Source organism: Sturnus vulgaris, chromosome 6, assembly GCF_052056855.1.
Source record: "Sturnus vulgaris isolate bStuVul1 chromosome 6, bStuVul1.hap1, whole genome shotgun sequence".
In the NCBI taxonomy this organism is placed as follows: domain Eukaryota; kingdom Metazoa; phylum Chordata; class Aves; order Passeriformes; family Sturnidae; genus Sturnus; species Sturnus vulgaris.
In genome coordinates, this window is record NC_142248.1 from 32146421 (window position 1) to 32167199 (window position 20779).

Sequence of the window (20779 nt, forward strand, 5' to 3'; positions counted from 1 at the left end):
TTTGGAGAAGGAAGTTTATTTGGACATCTGTTCTGAAATGACCACTTAAAAGAATGGTTTGCATGTTGTATTTGCTTTGATGACACAAGTAAAAATTGCAATTTAATGCTGTATTTAAAATGAAAACATATCAACTGGAGGATAAATCTTTAATAAATTATGCTTTTCATAATTATGATTTCATTAAAACAAGTCACTCCAGACTACTTATATAATTTTTTCTTAAACACAGATGAAATGTAATAATAATGTATAAAAGTACTACTTAATTTTAAATAGATATATACACAGCAACAACAATTACAAGGTATACTGCCCACTTCCTCATAAGAATACTGAGCGATGATAAGAATTTAATTAAAATAGGGATCATCATATTAGACCCTCAAAAACAAGAACAAGCAAATGGTAACATATAGAATAGAGAAACACACGAAATTCAAAAAAACACATATTACCCTAAATTATCTGCTGAAGGCCTGTCATAGAATCAGACAAGTTCTCCCCTTTGTGATTCTTCCCACACCTGCCAGGCAGGAATCTGCCACTCTCCCCCAAAAGGGTAGGCATTTCTTTAACTGTTTATACACTGCTTAGAGATATTTGGAAATAAAGTACAGGTTGTTGCTATAAAATGTTGCTGCATTTGTTGCAAAGGCCATAGTTATTGCTTTATTTAACTTTCAATTATTTCATTTTATTCTGCATTGAAGAGTATCATGACAACTGGTATGACAAGTTGACTTTGATATTTAAGGCTTTTAAGTTTAAGCCCTTCCAGTTAAAATCATCTTCAGATAAAAGCTTCCAACAAACTGGGTCAGTTTTAATTTGGGAAGACACTTATACATATCTAGTCCTGATATCAAGCAAGACGACTCCTGAGGGAAAAGAAAGTGAGAAGCAGTGAAACAAATACGAGTCCATACTAATTAAGTTTACATGTTTTGCAAGGTAACTCTAAAATTGTTTGTCTAAAGAGCAGAAGAACAAGAAACAGCATTTGGACAGCAAAAGAATATTCCTGACATTTAAATGATTTGGTAGCTTGCAAAGGTTTTCCTTAAATTTTCAAAAAGTTACCCATATTTTGTAAAATGTTCAGAAAGCAAACATTAAACAGTTTTACCAGTTGGAATAAGTGACAGTCTTGTGTCTATAGTCTCAAATCAGTGGCCAAGGTTACCCCAAGTAAACACGTTTTACAAATAGAAGACCAGGCTGCCTCACCACCACGTTTGCAGAAACTGACCACTACCCAAAAAAGAAGATGCCTCAGCAAGAACGAGATATAAACTATTTTTAAGAAGTCCTCACATAAGTAATTCAACACTCATTTAATTGGTTAAAACCAATTAAAAGTTACTCTAAGGTTGAAAGGGAATCCACAGCACAGTTCAGATCTTTACCAGGTACTCTTCCCACACAGACCACTATTGAGATCATCCAAAAAAACCCCAACAAAACCACAAGAGTAAGGCCTATCACACTTACAGCATCGTGTCTCTGATCATTATCCATGATCCCAGCCAGCACCTTGTCTGTATAAATTGTAGAGATCACAAATAATAATGGGCCCCATTGTTTATCTACTGTTTCCAGTAGACAAATCAAAGGACAAAGGAAAAACAACAAACTAGTTTTATACATAAGTCAATAAACACACTATTTCAAGAGAGAGAGTTGCATTAATACATAAAGATTTCTGGGTTTGCTTCCTGTTTTCTTTACATAGTCATTTAAAACCCAAGTGTATTTGAGTATACAGCACTTTGTCTTCCCTATGTGATATGCAAATGTTGATATATGACATGGTAAGTGTTCTAAATGCTGTACACAAAAAGCCCCCTTTCACCTCCTTCTAAAGAAACGTCATGTTTAGCATATTGTTATTACTATCAAGAAACTCCCACAGTTTATTTCTGAACTTAGAACATACACTGCTAATCCCACTGAAGAGAAGGACTAATTAAGTCCTCAATCAAAGATTTTTCTTTCTTGCAAAGAATTTTTTTAGAAAGCAAAGCATGGGAGTGTTTTTGTCTTCAATTCACTACTGATATTTGCAAAGTAATTATTATAAAGGAAAAGAGAAATAAAGAATAAAGACTAAGCAGATATATTCATAATAAACTATCTTTTACAGTTACTCCAGATACACTGTATAGATTGCCTATTGGTTTAGACAATTTAGGGAAACAAAAATAATTTCTTGATTTTTAAATTACCTTTTACTGCCCATCCCATTATGCCAAGACTCAAGGAAAGAAGTCTCCAACAACTGTCAGAATGCAAGGTCTTCTATTTTATGGCTAGTTTCATATATGTGCCTTTCCAGAAAAGGCACCAGGAAAACGGCCAATATCCCCTCTTAGCACACCAGATTTTAAGGGAAGCTCTTCTGGCTACCCACTCTTTTAAACACAGACTACTTACAGAGAACTAAATTCCATTCTAGACTAAACCCAGAATAACACGAGCACAACTTTTCGGGCAGAACAGAGCATTGTATCACACGTACTTAAACTGCAAAGTCATTTCATTACTACAGCTTTTCTGATGCCATAGTTAGGCTAGTGCTTTTAAGTGTCTTGAAGTTTCTCAAAGTTAAAAAGGGAGAAAACCCAGAAATAATCACCTCTTTTTCTGAATTGAATAGCTACTTACTATTCCAAGCAGTCAATAAAATCACAACAATATTATGGGATTTCTTTTAACGTTATCTGAGACACAATGTTTGTTGAGAAAGAATTGGTCACACTTTCCCTCTAAATGTAATGCATTCCAATCTTTGTATTTTCTTAAGAAAGACTTTTATAATATCTTTTAAATAGAAGAGATTGGTATTTTTCCACACACACATTTGTTTCTTAATTACCACGTGCCAGCCAATTCTTGCTACAGTATAGCCCTTTAACAGTCCAGCAACTTGTGGCAGGCCGAAAAAGTTCAAACTAAAGAAGAAAACTGGAAAAAGGACTGGTTATTGTTGCACATCCTGGAGTGAGTGAACACATCTCTGCTGAATGCTCCCCCAAAGTAGGAATGCTGCACACCAGTACACGGAATGGGCATCAAGGAAGTTATTTGCTCAGAGGAAAGGAAATTATTTAACTATGGAATTTAGACTGTTCTGCTGTAAAATATCAGGATTGCTCCTACAAGGACTGCTAATGAAAAAAGACAAAGCTCCACTGTGATACCCATTCTTCCTGTGGCATGAGAACAGAAGACCAGAATCACTACTTTTAAATTGGAGCCCAACACTTTTATTCTTGTTTCATTCTGCCAAAGGAAGGATTCTGAAGAAATTCTAAAGATTGGAAGAAACTAAGAATAAGACACCACCAAATTGCTCACGTCCTAAAGAATTCTATTTTAATAAGAAACACAGTATTCTCATTCGGAGTTTAGCTTTGAAATAAGAGAGCTAAAAGCAGTACTAAGGAAAGTAGGACAAATGCCTGGGTTCCTCCCAGTTCCTGCTCCAGCAGGGCAGATGTCATAAATGTAGTCTGGGGAAAGGAAAGTTTTAATGGAGAAAATTTGAACTCCCTAAGGCACAGGCCTCCTAACCATGGCCTGCAAAATGCCACTGACAGTCTGCAACACTTGCACAGCAAGACAGGGGCGGGGGTGGGGGGGAGACCTGAGTTCTTGACCCATTGCCTAATGAGTCTAGAGATCCCCAGCACAATTACCAAACCAGCTTTCATTTAGCATTCTTCCATGAAGAGTTGCTTGGTGTCTGTTGACACAGGCTAGCAGTGCACAAGATCCCATTACAATTGCATATGATTAAAGTCAAGTGCAGCATCTTTTCCTAACTACAAAGTAGCAATCCACATGCACCTGACACTGCCACTGAAACTAATGAGTATTTCCATGTTTCTGTAAACAGAACTAATTAATAGCCAATCATTTAACTTGGTAAATGCAACATTAAATTTGAATATGGGTCAGCAGCACTAAAGACAGCCTCACCTTTCTCAACATGCATCATCTAAATGTAAGCATAGTTATTCAAATAAAGATATAGGCAATAAGGATGTAAAATGACCTGCAACAATAAGGCTAAAATTCTGTAATGTCACAATCTAACTTCTAGTACAACCCTCACACACTTAACAAGAATTCATTACTGTAATGCAACACAGTCATGTTGACAGATACCTTAAGTAGTCTATGAATCTACTCACTGTGTTAATCATAAACACATTTTCTTTACTAAAATCAAGTTTACAAAATTGCAGACTTTAAGAAATGTCAGACCTGTAAATTGCTATGTTCCTCTTATAAGCATTTTTAGAAAGGGTCACTAATTTGTAATGCCAAATGTTATAAATTCATTTTTTCAATTATGTCTTTTGATTCAGGCAGCAGTATCAGTATTACATTACACAAAATTTCAATAAGCTTATTTCCTAGTTAAATACTTACTATTTCAAAGTTCCTGACAAGTTGCTCCTCCCCAAAATAACACCTCAATATCCCACTGTGCATGCATTTCATCTCTGCTTCCATAAGCAAACAAAATTGCTTAGAAACATAGGAGATACCGCCTGCACAGTATTTGAATAATGCCTATGCATGCTTTCCCGTATATTACCTCATTCATATACTGCTGAAAACTTGCAGAAACCTAATTGTTCTGTTCCCAGAGGCCACAACCCAAGGGGATTATTAGCTTCAGACAATATTAAAATGGATTATGAATACATGATTCTGTACGGCAACAGCACATAATTTTTTTTTCTGATTGGAAGAAAGAAGAGAAGGAAGTAAGAAAAGTTGGAGCTAGTAACACAAGCTTAACCTGAAAAGAAAAAGACATACATACTCTTTACTTCTTCATGGATTCATAACTTGTCTTATTTCAATTCTTCATGAGTTAAAGATCCTCCTCAATCTCAGAACTGAGCACTTCCAATTAAACTGATCTAGTGAAGAAAGTAAACAAATAGACCCTAAAGAGACAAACTTAACCTTTTGAACAAGGGAACCCTCTCTACCTATCAGAAAGTAGTTCTTCCTATGAGGATACTTAAATACCAAGTATTTAATACATCCAGAAATGTGCAGAACACTTCCATATTTTACTCTGAGCCAAGACTTGTCACCACTATCTCAAGACTTTCTTTCCTTCCTCCTCCCCGTGCCCAGCCTCATTTCTTAGCTTTGCTCAATCCACATAAGACATCTCTAATAACTGTTATTGATATGCAAGTTACATTTGTGGCAGAAGAAAAAAAAGAATCTGCTTTTTTCTGTTCTGCTCCTTAAAATTTCATATTAAAGGTATGACAGGCTCCTGTGACCAACAGGCAACAGCTTCAGTGAGCCAGCTCCAGCAATTTCATACATCTGCTCTCAGGCTAACACACTGCCACAACAGTCATGCAAACCTGCCTGTCTCCTCAGCAATGTCATTCTTTTACGCCTATTTTTCTCTCCCTCATCACACCCTCTTGAAACAAGCTGGCAACTCCAACCATAGGCATTTTGCTACAGAAAATCATTTTATTGGATGCTTCTCCTCTGCTTATGTGTCAAATGAATTTACAAGCAGATGGGGGAAAAGCTAACCAACAGACCCAAATAAGTATTCTCATGTTTTTGCAAATACTAAGTGTTCCATTGATTTGAAAAGCTCCATCTTCTCAATTTATGTTTTATTCTATATTTTACTGTATGTCTTCAAATAAGTATTTGAATTTTAAAAAATTATGCATTTAATACAAAAACTAGGATTTTATTAACACTCTATCCCACACAACACCTTCTACATACCCATACAGAATCATTACTCAGAAGGCACAGCATCAAAATTAGCTCTTCCTTAAAGAAAACACTCAGTGTAATCAGAACTGCATTCAATGGTCATACACACAAAAACATCAGTGTAAGGTCAAAAAGGTATGTTAGACTATGAAGTTAACTACATAGAAGAAAATCATCTTCTTCTACAACTCTGTTTTTAACATGTGAATTGAGAAAAAGTGAAGACAGGAAAATATTGGAATTATTACCAAGTTTCTGAGGCTTTACCTCATGCATTCCCACGGCTAGTCTGCTCCCTTTTGTTTTAATGGACACAGCAGTAGATACCTTTTCATCAGATCTTCCTACATCTCTTCTTCAAGCCAGGATAAAGCACAAGACAGAGCTACTAGAAGTTATTTTTGTTGCCAGAAGTCAGGTAAAAATTAAAACCAAACAACTTCTCCATGAGCTATTCAGTCTGATAAAATACAGCCATGCCTTTATCACCACACTAACAGATTTGCACACTTTCCCTAGGAGGAGTAACAGAAAGGAACCACTTTCCAGCATTTCTTGGGCACTAAGTGCCTATGATTCACCTCACATCAGAGGCTGGCAAAGAGTCACATGTAATGAAAATAGAAAATATTCCAAAAGGTAAGTTGATAGGATTTTCTTAACATTTTGTTGAAATTTTGTAATGTTGCATTTTGACAAATCTAGCGAGAAACTTTCTTTGGAAGAGCTGAAGTAGCATTCCACTAACTAGATATTTCCAATAAAATAATAACAATCATTTAATCTTCCTTGCTGGGTTTGAGAGTCTTTGAATATTTGGCTTGATTTACTATCATTTCATATTATGCCTCTTCTCATATATAGTCTTCTAAATATGCTGTCCTCAACTAAATCTGTAAGCAAAAAGAATGAAAAGCATTATTTTAAAGATATGTATATAAGCATTTAACTTATTTATGTAATAAAAATGTGAGGACACTCTTCATGAGTGTACCACAGGCAGTAGATGGCTTAGTTCTCTGGTTTTCTCTTCCATGTTCCAATTCCATTTTTTCTCCCCACCATTGTCACTACTGCTGTTCCTCTTTCCCTTCTTTTTAGCTGTCAGTAGATAAAACTCCACCAAAATTTAGCTTGAAGCTAACCCTGAATCCATTTTTTTTTGTTGCATCCATACACACACACAGACCCTTCCTTTGCTGTGAAGAACAGAGAGACATACTTTGTATGTTCCATGTGCAGGAGTAAGATGAGCCATCTAGAAAGCAGGTCATTTCCAAGGGCGTGTTGTGAGCTGTGGAACTGTCTATGGTTACAGTGCAACATGCTCATATAGGTACCCTGTAACAACTGTAGAAGAAGAAACATGTCAACTCATGCATCCCTCTCAATCTGTCACCTCTGAGGTTACAGAATCAAGCTTTTCACAGAGAAAAGCTAAGTACATGGCGGTGGTCCCACCTCAAATAATGAAAAAATATTAAGGCAATAAAAAACTACCACTTGTTATCTGCTCTCTGCCTTTCTCAGTGGTATGAACATCAGTATTTGACCACTACACAATAGAATACAAGACTGCAAATCCACTGGAACTGGACTGAAATGGGGAAATTTCAGCAGGTATCTTTCCCTGCCTCTGCATGGTCCCTCACTGCTTAATAACGTGGTGCTATAACTGCCAAAGAAACAAAATCTAAATACTCTGAAGAGTTTTATCTTTATATAATTCAGTTATCCCTGAACATACAAGCAGAAATAAAAATCCCAGTGAAGCACAAAATCTCTGTAAGAATAACTTGTATTTAGTTGGGTAATACTTACAAACCTCAGTCACCTCTGAAGAGACTCTGAATTCAGACTGTAAAGTTTACAGTCACTCTTAAAAGGGGAAAGAAAAACATCGACCAGAAATGGGGAAGAGAGTGAGAATTAAATGTACACTGCTGGGTAGAAACATATGCTATTTAGTTGTCAGCTACTCTAAGCCTGTCCAGACTTTGAATACTAAATTTAAGACTGCTCTGTGATTACCACTTCATTCTAGGACACACAGAAGACTATATTCTTGCAATCCTCTACCATGAGAAGAAAGAAAATTTATATTTTTTAATCTTCTGAGATAGTTGGAGTTGCTCAGCCTGGAGAAGGCTCTAGGCAGACCCTAAATCATCTTCCAGTACCTAAATGGGCCTTCAAGAAAGCTAGAGAGGGACATTTTACAGGAGCATGTAGGGATAGGACAAGGGATAAAGGCTTTAAATAGAAAGGGGGCAGGTTTAGAATAGCTATCAGGAAGAAATTGTCTACTGTGAGGGCACAGTCTGAGACTGTCCAGAGCAGCTGTGGATGCCCCATCCCTGGGAAGGTTCGCAGCCAGGTTGGATGGGGCTTTCAGCAACCAGGTCTAGTGGAAGGAAGGCTTCCCTGTCCATAGCAGGGCACTTGGAATGAGATGATCTTTAAGGTCCCTTCCAACCCAAACCACCTTAAAATGTCATTCAAACTGTAAACACAATAGCAAAAAAAGATGTGCCTGAACATGAACAAAACAACAAAAAAACCCCAGTAGTTTGCTCAGGTAAACTGGTAGCCAGTGACCCAATAGAATTGACAAAAGTAATGAAGTCCCATCAAGACAAACCAGGCCTCATATGACAGATTTCAATGTTTTAAGAATAAGATTTGAAATCAAAAGAAAAAAATCCACACATCTCGACAGAAAATATGCTGGGTTTCTGTTCTCGGTTTTTGGTTTTTTTTAAATTCTGAACCTACAAAACATTCCAGAATAGAAAAGGTATCTGTTTTTCTCTTTTCTAATACATTATGTGTTTGAATAAAGTAAAATTCATAATACTAATTTTATGTGCAAAATTTATGCAACTGTGGTTTTAACTGTTTCATATCCTTATGAGGCCAAATGAAACAGAGCCAGAAGAGTTGAGCTCTGGGAAAAGATGCAATTAAATTCCTTGGAGATAACAGCAAATTTAGGTTCTTAAAGTTGATCAAGTCCATGGAAAGAACATGACAAATTCAACAGACATCCTCATAGATTTAAAAAATAAAACAAAATGAACGGCCAAATTCCACAAACCTGAGTGGAAGTGTACCCAAAGCAGACACTGCTCTAAAGCCCATAGAGATACTGTTGGAGAAAACTGAGCAGATATACATCATATACAAGAATTCCCACTATACTCCCACTTCCCACTTTAATCTAAATAGTGACCAGATTTATGAAGCATCCTTTTGTCTCTACTACCAGTTAGTTCCCTTATTTCCTTGACATCTCTATAGGACATGATTCATGCTTGTCTAATGTTTACTGGAGGACTGTGTTGGTGGAAAACAGTCACTCTCTTCCAAGACTAATATTAGAAACAATCCTTGATCAATTGTCAGTCAAAGCTATAGAACCCTCTCACAATTTTTTTTGCTGCCTTTGACACTCCTCTTGCTATAACGAAAAGTATATATGCAATCAAATCCATGCTTAAACACAGCAGACCAAGGCAAACACTTCAATCAGTAAATTCTAATAAACTCCTGGCATACAAACTGCCATTTTCCCAACACACTGACCAGCCCTAAGTCTATAACAGTTTTCTAAACTGAAGTGGCACTGCCACCTTAAGACACAAGGCCAGCATTACAATTTTCACTATACTAGAGTAGTAAAGAAAATGGTTTTTAATTACCTTCACTTTCTGAATTTTTAAAAAAACTATATTCATTTTAGAAAAATTCAAAAATTAAAGTGCACAAGTGATGTATTGCTTTAAGTCAGTTATCATGTTATTAATACTCTTCTCAACTGAGTGGCAATTTAGCTATGCAACCTATCTTAGGCTGAGCATTTTAACATTCAGTAAAAGGCATCACTGTAAATGAAAGTTCTCCATTCTGCCCACAGCCACCACAAAACTGCACTGCATTTTGTAGCCCTTAACTTTCAGCAACAGTGATAATATTTTAGTAGCTAGCCACAGTTACTGTGACATTTATATATGAAAGGACTTTTAAATACACACACTCAAAAATTTGATCAGGTAACAGCACAGTTAGAATATTAATTGAGGTAAAACTCTTGTCAACCTATCATAAATTTGGAATAATTTGACAGACCCAAACCATCCTCTTATTTTATCTACAAATATGACACTTCACTATTGTGTAGATGACATTCAAACTAAAAAATTCTTCATCTTTGGTCCAGATGTAAATTAACTTTTAAAAAATTATTTCCACATTAGGATACTGGAAAGGGCAACCTTACCTTTTGTAGAATATGCTTCAGCAATCATCCGGAGCCGATAGGGCGGCACTGCAGTCAGCTGTAAGTCATCAACACCAACTCTGGCATATGTGTTCAGAGCTTCTTTGTAATCACCTTCCACATAGTTTAATTTGGCCATTATTAGGTTAGCTTCTTGTAGGAATTCTGACTAGAAGGAAGAGAAATAAGAAAGGGTTTTCCCTGAGAAAATACACCTAATTCTTTCTCATAATTATTAGGTATTAGGTTTCCTGTCACTCCCAGAATATTTCTTCTAACAGCACAACAAATGAACAAAATCCCATCTTGTGTAATATTTGAGAAGCTTGAAGCAGTGGGGAATTCACTAAATCTCATTTCAGCAAGCTACTGAAAAACATTACTAGTTATTTTAGATATTCACATGTGTATTTACATGTGTACCAGAAATACCTCTCAGTTGGAAACCAGCTTTGCCAGGTGATAAAACTATTTAAAGGTAGCCTATCATCACAATTCCTCCAATGACTTCTTCTTCTAACACCACAAGCACAGTTGAAAATAACATAGCATCAAAACTTAATGATATATGTTCCACAGCCTACACATTTAATTCACACCATTTCAAAGTATCAAGGCAGAATAAATGTCTTGAAGGAAAGAACTAATGGAGGAATGAAGAGAGGAAAAAAAGAGACATTAATACTTCCAGAAGCCACCAGAAACAAAATATTACAGATGACTGTAAAATAAGCTCCTTTTGATCTCTGAAAAGATGGACATTGAGTACAGAAGTCATAAGCTGATGTAGTAGCTACAACAATAGTTAAGTGAAAGAAGGACCAGAATGGTTATGAACATTAGGAGGTTTTGACAGAAAATGCTCTCTTGTATTAATCTCCCTTTCAGAATCTGCAAATATAATTTAAGGAACCCTTCCTCAATGCTTCAGTCAATTTCAACTTTTCTAATTCTTGCTCATGCCGACTTACATACCTTGAGATTTCCCCTATCCAGTGCTGCCGTGAGATGTTTCCTGACCTCAGTCAGCTTTGGCAGGGGGCCCCGAGGACTACTACTGTGTTTAAGAGTATTTTCCTTCAAAAATTGTTCTAGTTTGGACTCCCCAAGAAGAAGTTCTGCCATGTCATCTGTAAAAATAACAAACACAGGAAGTATTAGAAATAATTTTATTTCACTAACATTGCCTTAATTTTAAACACTAACCAAAGCAAACACAACATTAAGTATTCAGGTTTATCACGTGTCATGTGATATTTTCTTTTGCTTTCAATTTATCTTTTCCCTGCCTGATTCACTGTAGAATCAAGTCTCCTGTGTTCTAAGACAAAAAGAATTAAAACATTAACCTCAAGACAGTATTCTCCCCTTCCTCGTCAAAAAGCAGCACTTGATTCCAAAGCTTTATGTAGCTCTCTGAACAGGACAACAGACACTTCTGACACTCACTTCACCAAAAAAAACTGGTTTCAAATATGAATACTGATATTGGATTAATTTATTTATTTGAAGTTACATGTCCCTCATGTCTGTGATTACCATCTATATCTTCTCTGTAGCTCTCCCTTAGACCTTCTCAAGGCTCCATTCATCCCAAGTCTTCAGTATGACAGTCCATTTCTCATCCTTCAACCCACTTCTTACAGCTTAACACCACTTCTCACACCTGAAGGTACAATGTAATACAGGCTGCCCAGAAAAGCTGCACCCAGCACACTTCTGAAATTCAAGAAACTGGTAATGTTCTACTTCACCCTTAGCTGGGACCACTAATCTTTCACTGAAATGTGTTGCGTTCTTCCTCTAGTCAGAAGAGTGCTCTAAATATCATCACCTTTCTGGGAATTGAAAAAACCAAGTCATGTCTGGCAAACAGAACAGAACTAGAACAGAACTAGAATGAGAAGGTTCTACAGTAAATAAGAAATATTTTGGTAATGAACGAGAAACCCATTGTTAGCTGCAGCAGGGAATAAGTGAGCCTGTGAGGACTGAGCACATTTATAACTTAATATGGCTTACAGAGTCTTTTCTGTGTTTAGAAAACAAACAAGGACAACACATTATATCAGAGTACAGCAAAATGTGGCAGTACATGTTGTTAGCATAAGCACCTGGAGGGACCAGCACCCAGCTTTGAAATCCCTTGCCCACGGCCTCCATTGCTCCTGCCTTGTAGCAGCAACAGCCACCAGCCCCAACAGCCACTGTCAGCTGAATTCCCCTAGGAAAGGGCCCAAGCCAAAAATCCCAGACTGCTCCCCATCCCAGCCACACAGGCTTGTTTGAAGCAATTTACACTAGTTTTGCCATTCTTTCAAAGTCTGTTCAGCAAAAATGAAAAATAAAGGATATTTCAAAGTATTAAATGAAGAAAAAGAAATAAAACACATACTTCAACGTTAGGGAAGGCATAGGATTATACACAGTTTTGAGCATTTCCACAGATTACAAAACCCCTCCAGACGACATTGCACAACATTTCTAGAAATCTTTAGCTTGTTATCTACTCAATGTTTCCCTTGTTGCAATTTTTGACCATTGATTCCGACCACTGTCTCCATCCATACAGTCAGTCACTTCTCATCAAAAGCTCTTTGTTGGTTTGTCCCTGATAAACTCATGTCAACTGATCCAAATCACCTCCTTATCCTACCAGGACATTCCTAATCTTCTCAGGGCCTAAGGTTAGGCTAATCAACCTCCAGTCCCTGGACCTTCCTTACAAGTGGCCATATGTACCTCTTTCTAGTCACCAAGAATTACCCTCCATCACAAGGACCTTCAAAGAAATGAGTGTCCATGCAATGGCCTTGGCCAGCTCTTTCACACTGACATAACCCATCAGGCTATCAGTGGCTTGCATTCCCCTTTGCACAACACAGTAGGGCATAATGCTTCATTTCATGAGACTTTTCCATCAAATAGAGTTTTTTCCATCAATATCAACATATTTTATGCAAGCTCTGATACATATACTACAAAGCACAAACGGTAGAGACAATTGTGTGGTAAGTAAATGTTCCAAAAAAGCCCAATGCTACAATGTTTGGAGGTTTTTTTAATTTTTAAAGATACTCAGTATCTATTTTGTTGCAGTCTGTTTTCTGCATGGTCTTTCTTTTTCCTTCAAACAGAAATCATAGCATAATTGGTAAAAATCAACAGTTTGTGTAGCTTCAGCTTCAAGCCGCGAACTAAACAAGAAATTAAAGTGACCAAATCTAAATATGGTATTTCAGCCCAAATCTCGTTTGTAACAGACTTATTCCAAATCCCACATTTCATTACCATAGCCACAGTACTATTACAAACAAATAGCAAAATCAGATATTATGAACCAACATTACCCCGCTCAAAGATAGCTTTAGCAGAACACTCTGGAGGACTGCACTTTCTGCAATTATTCCAACTCTCTGGAAATCAAAGAGTTTAAACCTCATGCACAGAAAAGACACCTGATTTTGTACACCAATTCAAGGCAAGTTAGCTTGGTTCAAGGAGTTTAACAGGGGCTGTGTGAAAGGCTCTCAGAGATCAGAGGCTCCAAACTTACAAAACTGAACCAGTTCACTAAAGTTAATTGCCTTTGAAAGACTCAGTCACTGGGGGGTCCTTTCAGGACAGGCATTTTACTTATAATATTCAGAAGACTCCAGAGTCTGTTCTGATTAAACAATTTTTGTTTATGAGCCTCTTTAAAAAGGAGATTAACAAATAGGAGTAGACCTTGAAAACAATACTTTAGGTCAGAATGGTAATGTCCTACTTAGGAGAAGAACAATGAAGATTAATTTTGTTAATTGTATTTTTAAAGCTAAGTGGCAACTTTAAAAAAGGGTGAAAATATGTCAAGCTGATTACTTTATGTTTTAAGAGATTTGCAAGTGGATACTTCTTCTCTGATCTGTACTCATCAAAACCAAAGTATTTCATTTAACAAGTAACATTTCTTTCCTTTTATTCAGTTTAGAGTTTCACTGAGCAAGCTCCATTTGCAAAGAAGGTTGAGGAAATAAGATTGTCAAACATAGCATGGAATCTCAATGACACTCTAAAACAAGTGTTTTGGTTCAGGAGCTGAAATACCACCAAGGCTGTTTACAATGAAAAGAGTGAGATCTATCATTGACATTCTTTAACACTTCAAATAGCAGAACTTCAGAAGAGCCAAAGAAGAAAGTATCACATGGATCTTTCCCTCCCATATGCAACCCTTCAAGTAGGTCCTAAAACTTATTCTGGTCCACACTGTTGTAACAAGCATTTCTTTAATTAAGTTAAATACAGTAGATCTATCTCTATGGAGAAAGAGGTAACAACAACTGTACTGTTGAGGTAAGAACATCGATACAACAGCACCAGCTGCCAGATACGTTTTGTTTATATAAACTGCAAATATGTCAAGGAAGCATGTGAAACAACTGGTTTGGATTCTTACAACACACGAGGCAAAGAACAGGTCAGGCATCAAATAAAAAGAAAATAAACCTCTCACTGCCAAGTACAAAAATGCATACCTTGAGGCATGAGGATTTGTAAAACAAAGTGCTGAAATAATTTCTATTACTAATGGGGAAAAGTAACCAAACAACAGCGCTGACACATGCAAGAGCAAAGTGTAGCCATATCAGCTGCACCACAGAAAGAGGAAGACCAGCTTTAGAAGACCCAATTCTCACCCATTATTGGGCCACAGTAGAACAAGACAGGGACAGACACAGATCTAGCACTCTGCAGAAAGCTTGTAAGATAATTCCTCTCTTATACACAGCAGAATTTCTCACACTGGGGAAAGGAAGAGGAAAGAAACAAGAAGCCACCTCTAGAAAATTTAATTTATCTTCTCTCTCCCTTCCCTCTCTCATCCTACCCCCTTCACCCTAAGATAAGTTTTACCTCTCTGATAATGACTTGAAAACTTTAGAAATTTGATGCTTCTAAAGAGAGGACACAAGCAAGAACAAAGCCTTAATTCTGAAACTATCCAGGCACCTTAAGATGAGAATCACAGTAGACTATAGGACCCAGGTATTCTGTTCCCATCCTTAATGCAAGTCAGAGAAGATAATGATCCACACAGCAGCTAGAAAGAATCACAGTGCAGTGACATGTATTGCCCATACTTTCCTTCAAAGGAAAGGTGGGAGAGGAGAAAACAGCAACTGCAATTTACACACAGATTTGACCAAGCAGCAAAACAAAAGCTGCTTTTGTAGGTCGTTCATATACAGCACAGCCCACCCTTTCCCTGTGCCACTGCTGTAGATCATGAGACACAGCACACAGCACCGAGAGAGAGAGAGAGAGAGAGAGAGAGAGAGGCAGTTACTGTCAGACTGGCTTTCATCACAGAAGTGCTGCACTGGTGCAGCTGCTGATGACAACACTTGAAAACAACAGGTCACAGACTGCAAACCATAAAAGCCACTGCAAAGCAGAGTTTTCTTACTTACTGAGTCACTCATCTGCTAGGTCAGTCAATCAGGGCCAGATATTGGCAGCAAACTTTTAAATCAAATTATTACTCAGCGAGTACTTTATTAACAAAGCATTGGTTTTATGTATGTCAACCATTCTGTGCCAGTAACAACGACATTCAATGGTACTTGTAACAAAATTCCAATTACATAGACGTTTCTGAAGGAAACCCTTTATGAAGCCATAGCTCTAGCAGAGTTTTCCATTAGTTACAGTTATCCCTTAAGACATCCTGAAAAATATTAAGAACTGTTTGAGAAGAAATTGTTTTTCTTTTTCTTCCAGCACAGAATGAGTGATCTAGACAATATTCTTCTCTTAGACATTTAACAGAAACAGAATTAAACTGTGTAAAGTTGATAACATGAAGTTTAGTGTTCCTTCAACCAGTCTCAATGGATGTTTCAGAAAAAAAAATGTTCAAAAACAGTTTCAGTACCATGAAAACCAGTATCCCACTTTTAGAAAATTGACACAGTTATGGTACAACATAAAATTCTTGATTAAAGGAAAGATTCCCTCTTATTCATCTATTTCTCTGCTGAAGAATCCATCACCAACAATTACCTAGCAGATTTAGGAGATATTTGATGACTTACATCACAACTGCATTGCAGAACCATTTTGGACAAGAACAGCCTAACTTGCCCATCTGTTTCTGCAACATCACAGTATCACTGAAACAATCCACCTGACTAACAGGATGTCCCCTGCTTATAATCAAAGACAGCTCTGGGCACCTTGGAATCCCAAGACAAACTCAAGGATGCTTTAGGTGAAAGGCACATTTCTCTTAGCACTCAAAGCAAAAAGAAAAAAACATAGACACTTAATGTAAGCTGCTTTCTTTCAGCTTAGAGAAAGCTCAGACATTTGTTGAGAAGTGCCTTGTGTAGACATGGTGATCCCTCTTTGCACTATGGATCAATATGAATCATCTTCAAAATAAGAATACAAGCTAGCATAAATAGGGGTTAGGAAAAAGCACACAATGACGTGTCTTTGTAAAACAGTCTCTAAAAATATCTTAATGAAAGCCGCTTTGCTACTTTATTTTTAATATCTGCTTTTCGAAGTAAGTTCTTCATCTGAAGCAGTTACAGAAAAACAGAATTAAAATAGAGAATTAGTCTTTTTTTATCCTTGGTCAAGAATGATGAAGATTACTTATAACACTAATATTTACTTAGGTTAAAACAATGGTCTATCTTGAACCATCTGCTGAATCACACACTAAAATGGAAAATAGTCATCTTTCTGATGAATGCTACCACAACCTCCAGGCAGTTGTTGAAGAACCCAGGGTTGTTAGCAGGCTATGTGAGAGGAATATCTAGCTCTAAATTCCTTTCTAAAAGTAAGGGTAAGGAAAGGGAAAAAGAGAAGAATGCCAACATTGCATATAGCTACAAAAAAAAAAGCATAGCTGAATATAGATTAGGAGCTCACTCTTGCCTTCAGAATTCACTCCAAGAAGTGATTTTTAAAGTTTATTCAACTCCAGAGTACACCAAGATGCATTCACAGTGAATGATGACATGGTCTCAATAGAACTAAGGAACCTGCTTGTTACCTGTTGTTCTGTGGAGCACCAAAGAAGTGTTTTGGTAAAGTATTACTTTTCCTGTGGTGATTCAGATAAAAACCAAAGCAAAACACCGAAGTTTGTCTGGATCATGACTACTATATATGTGGTTTCTCAAGTGTTCCTAGTATTAATGCAGAAAAAAATTTAAGGGTCTGATAATCACTTTTTTCAGAAGAAAATACTTGGAAACAAGGGAAACACACCTCTTGGATAACAACAGCTATCACAACTATGGCAACAACTGTCAACAACCCGCTCCAGTTATCAAGTCTCCATGCACCAGATGTTTCTCTGCAATTAAACATCCATATCATGCTGCTGTGGTACACTGGCAAGAATACACATCCTGTGCTAACAACAATAGTTATATGTTATTTATGGAGCCTCCCTCAACAGCTCAACATCCACAGCAAGAAAGAGTATAGAGAAAAGCATTCTTTCTTCTTATATGCCCCATGGCATAGATTAAAAGAAACATTTTTAGTATTTCACTTCCCTTTCCTCTGAATTACACAGTTGCAAGAAAAAAGTGCATAATTAGGATAAAATCTCCTACCACAATGATTTAAGCAAAGAGGCTCAACCTCAGACTCAGGCCATGGGGATTTGAATTTAAATAGGTTGTATTTAGGAATAGGAAATACAGAGCAAAATACCTAGAGAATCTGATTGGTCAAACAAACTTTAATCTTTCCTTGTAAGCAAGCAGATAAATCTAGAAGCATATCACATGATGCATCATTTCACCCACTCTTCACCAAAATCTAAAATATTCCAGGTAACTTATTTTAGAAAAGCATAACTGTCCAAATGCATTGAAGTCTAAAGATCATGGTTATCATTAGTCTCAAATGAAGGCACTGCATGAGGTGAGATTAATTAGACGAAGCATGGAGTTGAAAGAATAGAAGACACTGCTGCTTCAACTGCTCTGTCCTGGAGTTCAGAAAGAAAAAAAATTAAAAACTCAAGTCTTAACCCAGGACTATTAGGAAAAAAAAAATATCATGGCAAGAAAGGGACAAGGGGTAAAGAGGACAAGTATGAGACTTCCAGGATCCCGAGGGACCATACATTGATGTGCAGAATTCCAGGAAGTTGAAATTTGCTTTGTTAACTCCCTTGTGGTGCTTCAAGCCTTCCCAGAGGGAAACTTGGGACTGAGAAAAGAAACTATTCCTACTCAATCCCTAAAAGTCCTAGTCTCTCTAAAGATAAAACTGAAGGCTCAGAGTAAAAAAAAAAAAACAAAAACAAAAACAAAAAAAAAAAAAAAAAAAAAAAAAAAAAAAAAAAAAAAAAAAAAAAAAAAAAAAAAACAAGAAGGATCCCAAAGGGGTCAATTGAGCTCTGTTCCAGAGGAGGATCTGGAAATCCTTAATTTAGAACTGATTTCATATTCATCTGGCAGAAAAAGCATGAAACACATGGTTTTTACCCAGGAACACGTTGACTATGCCCTTAAAGCAGACATTTGTTTTGTTCACAATGTATCAGTAAGAGCATTGGCTTGAAGAGGAATATCAGTACAAGTCTCCAAGTACTCATTCAACTTTGTGCTCAGCACTTAGTAAATCTGGAGCAGGAGCTACGTAAATTAAAATAAATGCTAAAACTATTCTTAGATTTCTACAAGGTTTACATTAAAAACAAGAAAAATAATATACATATATACAGATGTCTCTTATGATTCCATCACTGACTACTTAGTAACAAGAATTCACAGCATCAAAGGATGGATGAGGTTGGAAGGGACCTCTGGAGATCATCTAGTCCAAAACCCCTGATCCAAGCAAGATCAACTAGAGCAGATTGCCCAGCATCTTGTCCAGCCAGGTCTCTGGAGACAGCAGAAAAGTATCCAGAGAATATGTGCAGCCCAACAAGCACTGCTGGTAGAAAGTGTCACACAGATGTCACACACGTAAAACCAGAAGCAGAAAATACAGAGTCAGCTATTAAAAGAAATTTAATTTTACTAACACCTTTAATTATATACAGTCATTCATTTCTCTGCCTCTTAAGTACACAGTGGGCATGGCTACTTTTTACTGTGCAGCTATATTGTATCTACACAATTTTCCTGCATGACAGCTAGAACTTGCTTTGAAGGAAAATACTACAGGCTTTCCAATCTATTTTCGCATAGGCAAATTTACTTTCAAAGTACCACTACCACTGAAATTTATTTCATGATGACACATATTCAGAATAGAAAACTGTTTCCAACTATTTTTTTATATTCAAGCTCACCAAATTTTGTGAAATGTTAAGGCCATAAGAACAGTAGATAATCAAGCCAGGGCAGTCACAATGTATCATCTAGAATATTGATAGGCTTACAATTGAATAAAACTTGCCTCATTCAGTCAAATGCAATGTAAAACCAAGAAATAAGAATGTGTATCATACCCAAGACTGGGAAACACAGCTGTGGGAAACAGGACCACCATCATCTTTGACTGTTTAACTGGAAGCAGTTCCATCAACCACACTGAGGAAGAACGATCAAAATTTAGCTTCTTCCCATCTATGTTTTGTTTAAGTTATAAAGATCAAAGAATGACTAAGAGAACAGGAAAAGCATATGTTCTGATAGCTAGGAATTTGTTCCAATCTTGCTTCTTGCCATGATTTATTTCTCAAAGGACAAAACAGTTTTCCTGTTGCTACTAACAACAACAAAATAATAGAGACTATTAGACGGAAGGCAAAACCCAAGCCATGCCATAAAGACAGTGGCTCTTGTCCATTCTTTACCAAACATTTATATTGCAGCACAGTGCAAATTTGAGAGATGATGACAATGGAATCCACAAAAAGATAAAGAAAATGACTGACAAAAAACGAAATCACTAATTAATTGCCAGGTCAGAAGAGGGACATTTTTCACTGTTGGATGACGCAAAGCTCAGATGAAAGCACAGAGATGAGCCTCTGTTCTCCAAAAGGCAAAATCTCGCAGTTCTCTACCACTTCAAATTGTCTCCTAGCTTTCCAGGTTCACCTGGGGAGCCTCAAGTAAATTGTTGAAAGATAGTACCCTACATCTGTCAGTTTAAGAAACAATTGCCTCAGGTACATAACTACCAGTGTTAAGATAGAAAGCACCTTTTGGCAACTCGGTTGGTTGGAGTTTTGGTGGGGTTCATTTTTTGTGGTTTTTTTGTTTGTTTGTTTGTTTTGTTTTTATTCTACCAGCTGTTCTAAAAACAACAGGTCCCTTAGTCTGCCTTTCCTTAAGCCCAGCTCTAATGCACTCCCATTAAAGCCTTGATTAATGCACACCATTTTATTCCCATTAAGCTACAGAGACTGCAAATAAATAGTAAAAAGAAAAACAGAAGTGTAGCTGCACGCTGGGCCCACGCAAATCTGAGTTTGAGATAAGGCACACTTAAAAGATGAGCTACAACTTGCTCATATAATTAATTGCAGAAAAATATGGGAGGGCCTGTAAGCTGCTGGTGTTTTCATATCTTGGTTGCCTTTGCAGAAGTTTTATGTAGATAAACCAAGTTATTGGTCTCAAGCGGGCTGCATTCAAAATTCTAGAAATAAAAGGGATTTCCCACCCATTTTTTATTAAAAAAGCACAGTTTACAACTCTAGATAATATGAGATTATAGTAAAGGATTTCAGCTTATGTA

General features: G+C 36.9%; 1 protein-coding gene across 2 annotated transcripts in view; it reads right to left on the reverse strand.

Moving 5' to 3' along the window:
* Window positions 1–20779, reverse strand: part of TTC7B (tetratricopeptide repeat domain 7B) — a 120252-nt gene that overhangs the window by 92481 nt on the left and 6992 nt on the right. For both annotated transcript variants that reach the window (XM_014869878.2, XM_088167467.1), the window contains exons 2-3: window positions 11036–11190; window positions 10061–10229 (exon numbers count right to left, since the gene is read on the reverse strand). In XM_014869878.2, coding sequence (XP_014725364.1) covers window positions 10061–10229; window positions 11036–11190 — 324 coding nt within the window. The remainder of the gene's footprint in view (window positions 1–10060; window positions 10230–11035; window positions 11191–20779) is intronic.